Source organism: Barbatula barbatula (genome assembly GCF_947034865.1).
Source record: "Barbatula barbatula genome assembly, chromosome: 5".
In the NCBI taxonomy this organism is placed as follows: Eukaryota; Metazoa; Chordata; class Actinopteri; order Cypriniformes; family Nemacheilidae; genus Barbatula; species Barbatula barbatula.
The window spans coordinates 21,867,230-21,881,934 of record NC_136769.1 but is presented as its reverse complement, the minus strand read 5'-3'; the positions used below and the strand labels follow the sequence as shown (position 1 = coordinate 21,881,934).

Sequence of the window (14,705 nt, the reverse complement as noted above, 5' to 3'; positions counted from 1 at the left end):
AAACATTTTATTGTATTAAAAATTACACTTCAATACATGGGATGACAAACTCAATAGATGGTTTGAATCGACTTGTAATTCTTCGGAAATGGTGGTGTAGTAGTTCAACATGTCCAGCAGGGGTCCCACATGAGCCAGTGAGTGTTTTAGTCTGTCAGTTGCTCGGGTTCATGGGAGCCCTCGGGCTGCTGGAGGCAAAGCTTCATTAACTTTAAGAGTGGGCAGCATTAGAGAGACATTGACATCACTTCTCTTCTGACAGGTGACAGTACACACTGATTCCCTCCTGCTGCCAGCTAACATCCAACACATCATCCACTGAGCACTGTGTGTGTGTGTGTGTCTGCTCCAGCATGACATCTCTGACATCAACTTCAATGACTGTGGGCTCATCCAAAATTATTTTTGTTCCTGTGACAACGTGTTTATTTGGCTGTTCTTTATTTGTGACAAACAGTGCAGGTCAATGCGTCACTCGCAGCATCATCTACCGGATGAGTCAGTCTCCAGTTCAACAGCAATTTATCAACAAAAACAAGATTTTTTTAGTTTGCTTGTGTGCAGCGGCCATACAAAAGTCTGGAGAAGATACATTTTTTCACTGAAAGCCATTTCATCTTTTGTGTCTTCAATTCACTGAGGGTCAGACTTTCATTTTATAACACTATCAAAGCTCACTATCTAAGTATGTTTGTGTTAAGTGAGTGTTAGTTTTGGACATGGGCTAAGAGTATCTGGTTTGTACAGTGCAGGACGCTGTGTGATCCTCTGAAGGGTTACTGTGAACACTGAAGTGTAGTCATAAATCTCCCGTATTTCTTTAGCCTTTTTATTTGCTACAATAATCCATCGGGCCAAACGTCCAAACCCAACAAAGCCTTTTGGATTAGAGAAGACAAAACAAGCTGTGTGACCAACACAAGTTTATGACACGTTTTGTCTGTCAAGATAATCTTCACAAACTAACACATCATTTATGAATACTGATGCCTGAGTACAGTTATACGAATATATTTGTGGGATTGAAACGACACTAACTGAACCACAACCAAACTTCCAACAACTCCATCAAACTAAATGTTGTCGTTTTTTGCTCATTTTGACGTTTAATGTCACCGCTGCCACCTTTATACATAAAACCTGTTACCAGGGTGTCGTAGGACGAAATGTGGAAATATCTTCAGCTTGTGTTAACTTTGGTTTTTTATTGTTTCTTTGAACACAAAAGAAGACATTTTGAAGAATGTAGAACTATCCCTTTAAAGTCATAATAAAAAAGCTTCCAAAACCAAATGTCACGAGTGACCTGAATTGAAGGGAAAAACAACAACAAAAAACACAAAGAAACAGAGAGCTGAAGAGTATTATTCACAAAGAAGTGTTTTGTGTTTGTCACGCTCACCTTAACATCCATGTTGCCGTTGAGCAGAGGTTCAGGTAATGCTCCTGCAGACACAGAGAGAAACAGCACCGATCAAACGTTTATCTGCATCCTTCACACACATCAAGCTTCTCATGTGAAGAGCAAAGACTTCTGAACGTCCTCCTAATGTTACAGTGAACAGATGTCTACTCGGTTACATACCACAGGTATGTGCTTCATTTATAATTGAACCCTTCAGAGATCCATGGATACCCTCAACACTCCTTAGGGAACAAAATCTAGAGGTCTTCATAGTGGACTAGACATTATCAAACGAACAGACACAAAACAGCATGATACTGTACGATACATGAGACATGGTCCCAAATCCTTCCATCAGCCAGTTCTGTGTCTGTGTGCTGCTATCACATTCGTTTCACAACCCGTCGTGATCTTTTTATCTGAACAGTATAATGAGTGAAAGACAGCTACGCAGTGATGTGTGTTGTGCTGCGATCATTCTGAGGCCCTGCGAGTGTCCATCTGGCCACTGATCTCACACATACTCTTCATTCCCAGTATGGCCGAAGGGTAAGAGCCACTCTACAGCAGTGTCTTGGAAACCACACGAATCAAACTCCTCATTTGTGTGATGGGCAGCCTGTGTATGGCCAAATGACCCCATAAAAATAGTCATTCCTATGAAGGTTTAAATCAAACTTTGCTTATGAATAGATACACAAAACACGTGCATTCACATACAAATGACTCACACATGCAGGTATATTATCAGATGTTTGACTTGCGAATGACTTGCAAATGCACGTAAACTTAATCCACACATACACCTACAGTATACACACCCGCGTATACATCTATATATGAATACATCTATAACTATTCGCATATACATAAAACCTTCCTGCGTGCACGCATCGGTATTTTCTTGTGTTTACATATAAATATGTTCCAATGCGTATACGCCTTTAAATCACTTACAAACTGAGCGGGCGAATTACAAAACTGTGGCCACAGATTTTCAGATCCTGTTTTTTTTCCGACAGCTGACCTCGCCGACTCTGTACTTTAATAAGTTGGGAGTCATGTATTTCACATGCATTTGCTTGAACATCCGATAGTATACCTATTTATTTGAATAATTTATATATGTGTATACACGTGCTTTACATATGTATTCATAAGCGAAGTTTGATTGATAAATTCCAGTCATTGTGACCCTGCATATACAGTACAACCAGATCCATATGCTCATATATTCATGCTGTAGAAATACTTTCAGATTAGTTTTTTTACATTTTACATAATGGCATTTTCAACTAAATACATGGCAACCAATCCCCTTCAAATCGGCATAAACTATTCACAAATAGTAGTTATGAAAGTTCAGTGTTCCTGTAGCCAAGCTGCTAAGGTATTGAGTTAGCAACACAAAGGTTGAGGGTTTGAATGCCAATGTATTGTAGTACCTAAACAGACATTAGACATAATCTTGTTCCAATGATGTTTATGACAAATACATACAGTACTTGTCATCATGAATCTGGTCAATTGTTACTAGTTTACCTAGATAATATTTCTGATAAACTATGATATCAAAATGTTTCCACCATTGCTGACGGCAAACTTTTGGTCAGTACATAAAACGTGTAAACAATGTGTGTGCAGTCTCTCATGACTAATCCGGTTACACAGACACGCAGGCTTCCATAACAGCAGCTGGCACTCTGATCGGAGACATTGTTGGCACGAGGTGACAAAACAAGATGACATTTGGACTCTTCTGACAGGAAACCCAACCCCAGAGACCATAATCACGCGTGGCTGACCGACGGTTAGTCTGGGTTTAAGTGTTGTTGTGTACCTGTGATGTGCTCGGCGGTGGCTGTCACTCCACACTTCTTAAAGAAAGCATCTGCGTCTGGATCTATTACCAACAGAGATGTTTCATCTCCACCGGCTATGATGGCAGCCACCACATGTGAATGCTGTTTGCCCTCCACAGGAACACCGTTCACCTGCAGACACACAGACACAAACTGCATCAACACACAAACACACACGCCGACTCTTTCATAGATCAGGTTTGACAGAGTTCAATTTAAAGTCATCTGAGATCAGTTTGAGACATTGCTGACATCTCTGAAACTCTAATGACAGAGACGTTGTGAGATTTCTGCCACTCTTTCTCAGGAGAAATACATGAGACACCGATGAGACTTCAGTTTGCTCTCCATTCAATCTCATGAGAAATAACTGAGATGTTAAAGAGTCATGGGAGTTTTCCACCACTATATTTTACAACATTTACATGCGGTAAAATGTCATATTGTTGTCTTATTCCATGTTACGTACGTTTAATTGTAAATTCCCACTTGTATAATGAAAAATATAATCTAAAAAGACTGACATCTATTTAACAGTAATGGAGGTATACTTGTGTGAATTTTGTCCTTACACATGAATGTATTTTTGGCAGACACATAGATCACAAGTTCATTGTTTCAGAGTGTTTATCAAAGCCAGGATTTATTTTTCTATATTATCGGTCTTATTTCCTGATGTCCAGTGAAAGGATATCCTGTGTGGTGTATTCTCATTCACACACACACACACACAATGATGGCGAGGAATGTCAAGGGCGAATCTGACAGGATCCCACGAATGACCCTTTAACTTAAATGTAATATTGTTCAGAGACTGTGGCTGTCACAATGATTGGCCAACGATTAATTGTCTATGAAATAATTGCGACTATGGCGATTCATTGTCTGTTTTAAGGCTTTGACAATTACAATGATTAATTACAATTTGTTTTTTCAATTAATAAATTATAGATACATTAAGAAATGTAAAAATTCTTTACATAACTAGTAACATTCCCTGTTGAAAGACCCTAACAGAAGAGACTGAGATATGAGGATAATGTGGTCTTGATGTGTACATTCAGCAAATCAGGAATCACTTTAAAGCCACAATATGTAGATTTGGAGCGCTAGATGGTGCACTTTCGAAACAATAACAAAAGGCGAAGCTAAATGACGTTATGTAGGAGAGGAATTATGGGACATGTTCATATGGAGATCACCAATCATGTTCATGGAGGAGGATTGTGATGAACAGGCTTGCAAGAAACGTGGAATGTAATTCTACGTTAGCCCATGAATGACTTTGTCTATTGATTTGGTAGCATAATGCTACACAGTTTTACATGTTTAAAACATGTCATACAGTCGTCGTTTTAAAAGTAAACTAGGTTAATGCTTTTTGGGGTTTCCTTCACTCACCAAAGAGTAATCGTGATCCATAATAACAGAACAACAGATGCTGCATCCCAGATGCTGTATAACCACTTCTGCATTTGCATGTTGCTGTCGTTTTCTACAACCGGAAACTGAGGGTCATGCGGAGCAGCGGATATTAATCACTGATATGCGACATATACAAGGGAGACAAGGGACGGGCCATTATCTTAAATAGGAATATCTCTGAATTTGGGATAATGGAAGTACACAACTACATGAAATATGTCACACTGTGCAAGTGATTTTTGAATATTTCATAACAAAATTATTCCATATCGTGGCTTTAATAAAACTCAAAAATATAAAATCTAATACAACATAAAATAATGAAGAAATGTAATTTGAACGTAACGTTGAGTGCATATCAAGGACGGTGGATGTAAAAGGCTGCAGTCACCCTTGTTTTCGAAAGGATTTACAATCATCGCGGTTATGTCAAATAATTGCGATTATGTCAAATTATTGCGATTATGTCAAATTATTGCGATGAGACGATTATTTAATAATTGTGACAGCCCGCCCCAACTATATCTGAAGCACGTTTATGGTGTTCATGAAACCGAGCAGCTCAAGACATTCGGCCTGTTGTGTAGACAGAACAAGAAAGCTGCGTGGGTTTAGAAGGACATGAGGGTGAATAAATGATGACAGAAATGGTTTTAAGTTGTAATTCTTTAAGATTGTGTATCTGTGATCTATATGAGGGTGGGGGTGAGGACAGAGGGTGTGACTGTGAGGAGAGGAAACGGACAATGTGCGCTCAGCAGAAGAAACAATAGCTGCCTGTCTGACACAAAGAGTCCGGCTCACAGTAGGAGAACTGGAGGCCCCTCTGGGACAACACATACCCCTCCATCACTGCTTCCTTCCCTAATCGCCGGCCTTTCTGTCGCTCTCACTCCGGATGGAGGGGCCGCAACAAGAATCACAACTTACAAAAAGGATCTTTTATCATTTATTATTAATCTTTTTAATATATGGAACAATATAGGGTCAATAAATCATCCTGGGATGTGCGTAACTGACACACAACGTTTAAGAGCTACATGGCCGTCTGCTAAACGTAGAGATGAACAATGTAGTCAAGCGAAGCTCCAGCGAGCACTTTTATTTCCTCGAGTAAGGATCATGTGTCTTTGTGATGTTCAGGACTGATGTTTCTGTTCCATTGAGTATCAGCTCCTGTTCAACAGGAAGAGCTAAAAAGTGACCCAATTGTACAGATCCCATTACTAGTCCCCTTCCAGAAACTACAACGTGTGACGGAAAATTATAAATCCATCATGTTTGATTTAACACAAGAGTTCATATTTTAGACACAACTCAATGAAATGAAAGAGTTACGTCTTATCTTGACATAAGTGACTCTGACATAAGTAACCCTAACCCTGCGATCCATGAATTTACATGAGATTAATGTAGTCAACATCGATAGATCGCTAAGATGCTTGGCAACTCTTTCTATCACAGTCTTGTTTGAAAGGCAAAGGGTCCCTAAATACCGATTTCAATGAGACCTCGTGTTTTGTGTGCATGGTGTGTGTACCTGTATTATTCTATCCTGTGGACTCAGACCGGACTTCTCTGCCGGCGAGTCGTCATCTATAGCTCTGATGTACTGGCCGGGTCTGGATTTTTCACTGTGCAGGTTAAAGCCGAAGCCATTTGGGCCTTTCCTAATGACACAGAGCCGCGGCCTGAGCTGGAGTTTCAAGTCCTGCAGGGGAGACACAACATCAACACAATAAAACGCAGCTCAAAGACAGGAAGTCTGGGGCCTGAACGCCTGTGCCCTTCATTATTAGTATTCATACAGTCCTGACAGAAAGACCGGGAATCATGGGAAGTGTCTGCTGGTGGCTGGAGGTCCATACACAAGTGATGGAATTGGATGGCGCACAGGATAAGGTCACCTGATCATGACCCCGCCCCTCACTGTTCACGGGGTATAGTACATTGTCGTCCTGGAAACAACACCCATCCGCTACGTTAGAGAGCACATGTGGAGTCTTTTTATAGATCATTAGAAGGTGAATTGAACTAAAGCGTGTGTGCACCAGCCAGTGTGGATTATATTTAGCCTTAGGAAACAACGTAAAACATACAGAGTGTTCAATGCTGCAGGTATCTTTCCTCCACACGCCCTCGATTATAAATGAACTCAATTTCAATTAACTGCTGAACGCAACAGATCTTAATCAAGACAATAAAAACCTCTTGTGCTGTAGGTTGTCATAAGAACAACGTATGCTTTCAACAGCTTTCTATTGATTGTCATCTGTTTGAAATATTTAGTAAAGATCCTTTGTAGGTATTGTAATGCTCTACACAATGAGTGTGAAGAAGATGAGGACAAAACTTAACTGAACACAAAACGAGCAATGCAAAAGATAGGGGTTTCTGGTTGCTAGGATGGTATGGGTGGTGGTTGCTAGGGTAATCTGGGACAATTCATTGGACAACATGGAAAACATGTCTTGGTTTCATTTCATATCAAATGAAATGTGTAATTTAGTTCTTAAATGAGCTTTTTGTATTGATTTAAACATATTCTCCTATATTTTATTCTATTTAAAGGGTTTTTTGTATCATTATTCATACGTTTAGTTGTCATTTTCACTATTTTAGGGTAAACATAACCACAGTACAACAAATATTAACAATGTATACATAAAATTAGTTTAATTGAAATAATTTTTCATTACATTGATATAAATGTAAATGTATGGAAACTTGACTTTAAAGGGGCCATATGGCGTGAATATGTGTTTTTCTGTGTCTTTGGTGTTAAGTTGCCCATGCATGCATTAGACGCGTAAAATGCAAAAATGAAGGTGTCGGAACAAAAGATGCATTCTATCTAAAAGCGAATGTTCATCGAGACCTGCCTGAATCTACATCTGTTCCAGAGCCCTTTACTACCAGAATTGTGTCATCTTCATTCACTCCAATGGAACAGGTTTTCTACAGCAATGGCGGATTGTGGAGACGCTCAATAGTTCCTGGAAGTTAGCACCAAGCACTAGCGTCGGAATAGAAATGCAGAGGAGCACACAGATTATGATCAACCTTTAAGATCTAAGGTATGACGTTTTAAGAATATGATTGTATAATATCAATACATTTCAATTGAATTAACTTTGTGCATCCAAGCATTTGAGTGGATTATTCCTTTTCAAATTATTAGATTTAGGGGATGTTATCAGATAACAGGTTAGGCTAGGCTATTGGAAAAAGTTAGCAACACATTAAAAAACATGAACAACTTATTACGACATTATCCTAGGTTTTATCCTAGTCGTGTAGTTAAAGATGAGTGTGAAGCACCCTATTGATTTACATTTAGAAACTGTTTTAAGAAGAATGTATGTTTTATTGTGTTGTGTTAAATATGACCTCCCTGTTTATGCTTGAACTCAGCAGATTTTTGAATTAATGACAAGAGAGGGAAGTTGATAGACTTGAGTGAGAAAAGACACCCACAGGTAAGAAAAATAACTATAGTGCTTTTTATTAAAGATGTGCTCATTTGTTTAACGTGTTTATTACTACTTGCATATTTGTTATGGATATGTATATTATTATTTTATTATAAGAATCACACTCAGCTAGATATGAATATACAATGCATTATAAAAGGTCATTTTAATTCATCATTAATGAATTAAAATTGTAATCATAATGAAATTAATTGTTGAAATCAAACTTTGCTGCTCTGAACTTAAGCTATTTCACAGACAGAGACACAAATAATAATTATTGATACAAATGCTGTCATCTGTATCACTACGTATAGCTGTGATCAGAAGCTATGTGCTTTATGTTAACAGGTTCAGGGGTCCATCGCATTGGGGGGGCCTCCTCTTTTTGACCACAGGACGATGCATGAATATGGTGGGAATAGCATTGCGTAGTTTTTTGGGGGGGAAGAGTGCTAATACACCGGAGTATAATAACCTCAAAATTTATCTTGTTGTTAAATTGTTCAGTTACATTAAGTTTGCTTCTGATCTGGGCCAACCATTTTATTCTCCTCTGTGTGTCAGAGGGAAAGCCATACATGCATACTCCTTTTTCTGAGCATCCCCATGCACCACAGCAGATGTTTTACATGAGATTCAGTTTTATTTATTTGTGAATCTATTGCTGTAAATAGGTGCATGGCAAAGGCATGTAAGGTGGGCACGCATGTCAGTAAAGTTGCTTTGGAGTCTGATGTTCCAAATATGGTAAGAGACGTTACATTTCAGTCACACCCTTGCAGTATTCGACCAATCCCTACGCACTGATTAACTGGCCAATCATTGCACACCTTGCTTTTCAGAGCGATGAGCTTTGTTAAAAATCTGAGCGTTTCAGAGAGGCGGGGCAAAGAGGAGAAGCAAACATGCACGGTGTGTGGAAAATACAGCGTTTTTTTACCTTAAATTATGTACACACATTGCGTTCCATCTAAAACAAACGATGATATTAGTTTTAAATGTGGTTTGGGGTTAAAGGTCCAGTGTATCATTTTTTGAAGGATATATTGACCGAAATACAATATAATAAACATAACTGTGTTCAGAGTTGTATAAAGACCTTACATGCTGAAACATTATGTTTTTATGACCTTAGAATGAGCTATCTCATCTGCACACACCACGGGCTGAATGTCATGTTGTCATGTTGTTTCTACAGTAGCCCAATTTGGACAAAGAGCGCCTTTCGTAAATACATTACCTCCTTAAGCAAAGAAGCGAAAACGTGACGACATCTTAGTCCTGTGTCAGCCACCGTAGTGCTTCAAAAGGGAGGGGAGGAGTGAGCACTGGTAGATGCTGCTTAATTTCATACACTGGACCTTTAAACACTGCCATGCAAAAATACAACAAAAACTATCAAAATATAATTTCCTTTTTTTACGGGTGTAAAATATGATGCAATCTTGATGAAAAATGTGTTTTTACCCCAAATAATTTTGGGGAATCATAAGCTGTTATTGGCATATTCATGTTCTCCACCCACCGTGAATCGAACAAATCAAAACCACACAGGAATGAAAGTTAAATCACTCAAGTTCTAAAAAACAGTGTTGTGTGTTCAGGGCAATACAGTATTAGAACATAATGTGTGCTGTGTGTATGACTACAGATAAACTCCACCCGATTGTTCAGTTTCTCCAGTGTTTTCTCTTCACTCGGCTGGAGCGCAGGAAGTGCTGGACTTCCTGATGACCACACCTGCTTCCCACTATCAGAAACAATGCGGAACAGCGATCACACCCACCCAGAATCACACCGTAATGCGTGCGACTGCTAGAGGAGGCACTCGCCGAACATCATGTAGACCAATCGTAGTGTCGTAGAGAAGGTGGAACTCCATGATAAATGGCCCTGCTTAAAGGGACAGTTCACCCCAAGATATTAATTCTGTCCTCATTCACTCACAGTCATGTTATTCCAAACCTGTCTGACTGACTTTCTTCTGCAGAACACAAAAGAAGATATTTTGAAGAATGTGACCAAACAAAGCGTCACCCATCTGCTTCTTTTGTATGGTAACTAAACCAATGCAAGTGAACGTGTGCCAGTTGACAAAATGAAAAGATGTGTTATAGATGAAAATCAGATGACCGGTTCATGATTAGAAATATTCAGAAACACTTTCCGCTTCTTCAGTACGGGATAAGCCACAGAGCCCATCGCTGATGTATACAAGGACGTGTTGTGTGGAGAAATCTCAGAGATGTTGAGGAATCTGAAGAATGTGCTGCCATCACAAAGGCCTGTCCATCTCATGAGAAGCAACCATTGACATGAAAATTGGAGGAACTAAGGTTTGACTTCAACTGAACATCCTGTGTACACAACCCCGTCCTTGACCTAAGATCAGTCCTGCCAACCCAACACAACCACAGCACCAAAATCACATTCAAGAGATCAAGATGTCCTGAAGCCTGAAGTATTAGTAAATCTTTCTTCCTGTCCAAATGAAGGACATTTCATATTTTACAATGTCTTGTGCAACACAAAAGAAAATATTGTGAAATGTGTGGTTTTTGTGTTCATACAATATGAGAATATGGAGTGAGTAAATTAAATAATTTTAATTTCTGTGTAAACCATCCGTTTAAGCTTTTCATGGTTGTATATTTGAAAAAAATTAATATGGATCAGATTCAATTTATTATGATTACATTGAATTTAAAAGCATTTGTGTAAACACAGCTTAAACGTCACAAATTCAATAGTCACCTTTCAAAGACGTCTCCGATTTACCAAGCTGAACTGTTGTTATTATTAGCCAAATATAAGAACTTGTTGATTGGTCATTTCTTAATAAATGAGTTGTAGTAACATTCATTTCGCAGCATAGCAGACATAAAGAATAATGAAGCTCATGCTGTCAAGACAGACTTTAATTATTCGATTTGCATATTCAAATCAGCATAGCCAGCTTTGACTAGTCAAACATGTAGCAAAGGAGTACAAGTATTTATCTTCCTGTTTACACTGCAATAAATACATTATTGATATAGGACACTGTGGTGGGCAGGGTGGGACGAGAGCCGTGAGGGAACGGCGCGAGTCCGGTGATGCGAGTGACAATGAGCAGTCTCAGCAAGCCCACGGTTAAAACACGCTGCTCTCCTCTAACTCCCGGTAACAAAACCCAGATCTGACAAGCATATCTGGCTTTATTGTTTTAAATGTTTATAATAAATAAAGTAAACAGGCTTGATACCTCCATGCCGACTGTTAGGATCGTAAAAAATACCCAGCTACAAAGATAGTGCAAAATAAATATTTTTTTCTTCGTCATTCACTGTCAGTGTCTGTCTTGTTTAGCTTTGCATCAATACATTTATTTCAACTAAGGTAAGGAATCACAGAGCGTTTAAAAACAAACAAAAAAGCATCTATGCAAATGTATTTACAGGCTGTAAGTTGAAGGCTAAGGCCCTATTTGAACTTCTAGAAAGAAAAGTTTGGCTTTTTTAACTAATAATATTAGTTTATAACAAACTAATATTATTTTACTAAGAACAACCGCTCCGAACAAGTTACAGTAATAAATAAATGAATAATTTAATATTACGTTGGTGTGTAAACTTAAATTATTTAAACTAGATTGCAATCTGAGTGATACACACACAAATGATTTTTTTTATTTTCTGTATATTATAAAATCATTACAGATGAAGTGAAGAAGCGTTAAATAAGACATGACAACTCTAAGGTCTTCTGTAGAGGTAACTTAACCTTGTAGCATTTTTTATATTCTAATAGTTATACCGGATCGAATATTCGAACACATCCCTAGTATGCAATACTACTCTATAGGTCTCAAGATTAATAAAAGATTGGCAGAAACTGCTTGCGTTACGTTTTTAACATTTTCTAGATTATTCTAGAACATAACCTACAAAATCACCTCCTTGACAACATCTGTTTAAAGAAGTCAACAGACTTCAGTAATATGATCTAATAATCCTACCACAGCCCATCAACCTCCAGCTCCATACATTAACATACATGTGGCCAAATCCTGAGTAAACAACACTAATGCAGTAACTGACTCATGGACCACAGCTATTCCCATCCAACATAACAAACAAACATAAGCAGCATAATTCATGTACAATACATTTCTATGTACATTGTTTGCGAACCATTTGAATTTAAAAACTGCAATAACTTTGAAAAAAACAAGGGTGTCATTTGTGTCACTCAAGTGTGTTTCACATATAACATAATGAAGAATAAATTTCAACTTCATCACAGAGATTAAAGATGGAAAGGTTTCTTCGTTTAACCCTCTGTCAGGTCCAAAGGTTACGCATATCTAACTAAATGGCCTGCAAATGATTAATCCCACTGTCAAACATGCCCCGCCTTGTATTGACTCGCTCTAGAATCAATGACCACAGATGACGCAAAACAAAAACAAACAGCATGTGTTCATCGCCCATTCAACCTTGCTCTGTGCACAGGTTGAGTATTTCAGGTATATATGCAAATATCAGTAGGTGCACACATAGAAATATTTCTTAATTTTAGTAGTCTGCCTATTGCCTCTAGAAGCAGAGAAATGACACATGGATGGATGGAGGGATGTGAATGGATGCTGTGGAAGCATCTGCCAGATGTGTTGGGTCAAACTGGGACTTTAAACTAATTTAATTTAGTCTTTAAACTCTGAAAAGCCCTATTCTAAAGTCCATTTCACGTGTCTGTCTAAATCTATTGCTATGTGATCTCTTTACTTTTTGACACGGCAATTAGATCCTTCTGTCAATCTTTTTTTAACCTTCACAGGAAATGCCCTCTGTAGGTTTAAGCCGTACCACATAGCAAAATATTTCAAGGTATCCTGAAGGGGAGAGGTATTGCACATCAGCTAAGCAATGGGGAACCACAATTGCCAGTACTTGGTCCACTCTTATTTTCCATTGTCCGGTTTCACAGACAAGGCTGAAGCCTAGTCCCAGACTAAAACTCAAGGTTGAGCTGTCGTAACTGAAAATAATATGCAGTGATATATCTTAAAATATGTCAGTGCCATTGATCTGTCTGAAGATGCACACCAGTGCTGTTTTCAATATGGTATTTTTAAAGATCTACTCAAATGTTTTAATTTAGCTAAGGCCTAGTCCTGGTTTAAGATAATCCTGTCTGTGAAACCGGGCCTATATAAACCACGGCATAACACCTCGTTCCCATCACAACTTCTATTTTGTAACTTTAAATTGAAGCATTGCTTTCTGTTCTGTTTGCAGGACAAAAGCGTTGTTGTTTTTGCATTTAGGAAATTAATAGTGGTAGAATGTGTACAGTACTTTAATACAGCATATATGGCTATAAATGTGTTCACAATACTAGTGTACAATCACACTGACCTTGTGTGTTTCAGTTTTGGTCAGCTCATTAAGCAGGGTGGGGATGCAAGTCTATTTTAGGTTTTAAAAAAGTCATTTCCAGTTGCTCATTGTCAGAAGTAGTTTGTGAACTCTGTGAAGAATGGAAAAGGAAACCAAATGCAGCAGTGTTGTAGTGTATTTAAATCATTAAATTATATATATTAAAATATACTATTAGATTTATTTATATTGTGGTTAATGAACTGCACTCATTTCAGAGAGAAGCAGATACAAGAAAAGCATTTTATTATAAGAACTGCGACTGGGAATATGTTAACCTATAAATTACATATCATCAACAGCGGTTTGTATATGCAAATTAGTCCAAATGTGTTCGTGTTATGTTTTACTTTATTTTCCACAGTTCAGGAAACTGCTTTTACACTATTTACAAACTCAAATCCAAATGTCCAATGGACTCAGGTACACACCGAACAAACACACAAGGAGGAACATAATGTATACAAACACTTTAGAGATCTTAAGGCAAAACTCTTCACACGCAAAAAAAGATGCTTTGACCCCACCACAAAGAACTTCCTAAACATACAAATGAAATAAAAATGATATAAATAAAAGAACAAAAGCAAAAGTATTTCCTTCGCCGAGATTGTAAAGTCAGACATAATTTATAAATGCAGGTTCCACATCAGTTGTGTTTTTGTTGATGGGGAATCAAGAGGGAGAAATTCTGTACCTAGATCAGTGGATACGGACAGGATGAGAAACAATCAGAGGAAACCACTCTCAGCTTTCTGGAGTCTCTGTACTGGCACAGGCACCAGAACCACATTCCCACACACTACATACATAAGCAGTTCTGTTTATATCAATTATATTCATGTTCATTGATTTAAATAATTAAATAGACATTACAAAAAGGGGCTTTGCATATATTGTTATCCATATAAAGGAATTTATTGTTAGGTGGTTTCACTGAACCCATCACTGACCTATAGTCCAAATCAAGTTAGTCAGCGTACATGAGGCTGACCATTGTTCTGTTTGTAGTGTTTTACATTTTAAATAGTGTAAGAAATTTAGTTTAGTAAAATTAGTGTATTATTATGCTTGGCTTCATTGGCATTTAAATAATTAAAAAAAATTCTGTGTACAT

At 38.0% G+C, this 14,705-nt stretch overlaps 1 protein-coding gene across 2 annotated transcripts in view; it reads right to left on the bottom strand.

Moving 5' to 3' along the window:
• Window positions 1-14,705, bottom strand: part of nherf1b (NHERF family PDZ scaffold protein 1b) — a 30,876-nt gene that overhangs the window by 6,813 nt on the left and 9,358 nt on the right. The window contains exons 2-4 of one of the 2 annotated variants that reach the window (XM_079457112.1): window positions 6,233-6,403; window positions 3,246-3,399; window positions 1,403-1,446 (exon numbers count right to left, since the gene is read on the bottom strand). In XM_079457112.1, the coding sequence (XP_079313238.1) occupies window positions 1,403-1,446; window positions 3,246-3,399; window positions 6,233-6,403 (369 nt within the window). The remainder of the gene's footprint in view (window positions 1-1,402; window positions 1,447-3,245; window positions 3,400-6,232; window positions 6,404-14,705) is intronic. The other variant, XM_079457113.1, reaches the window with a different exon arrangement.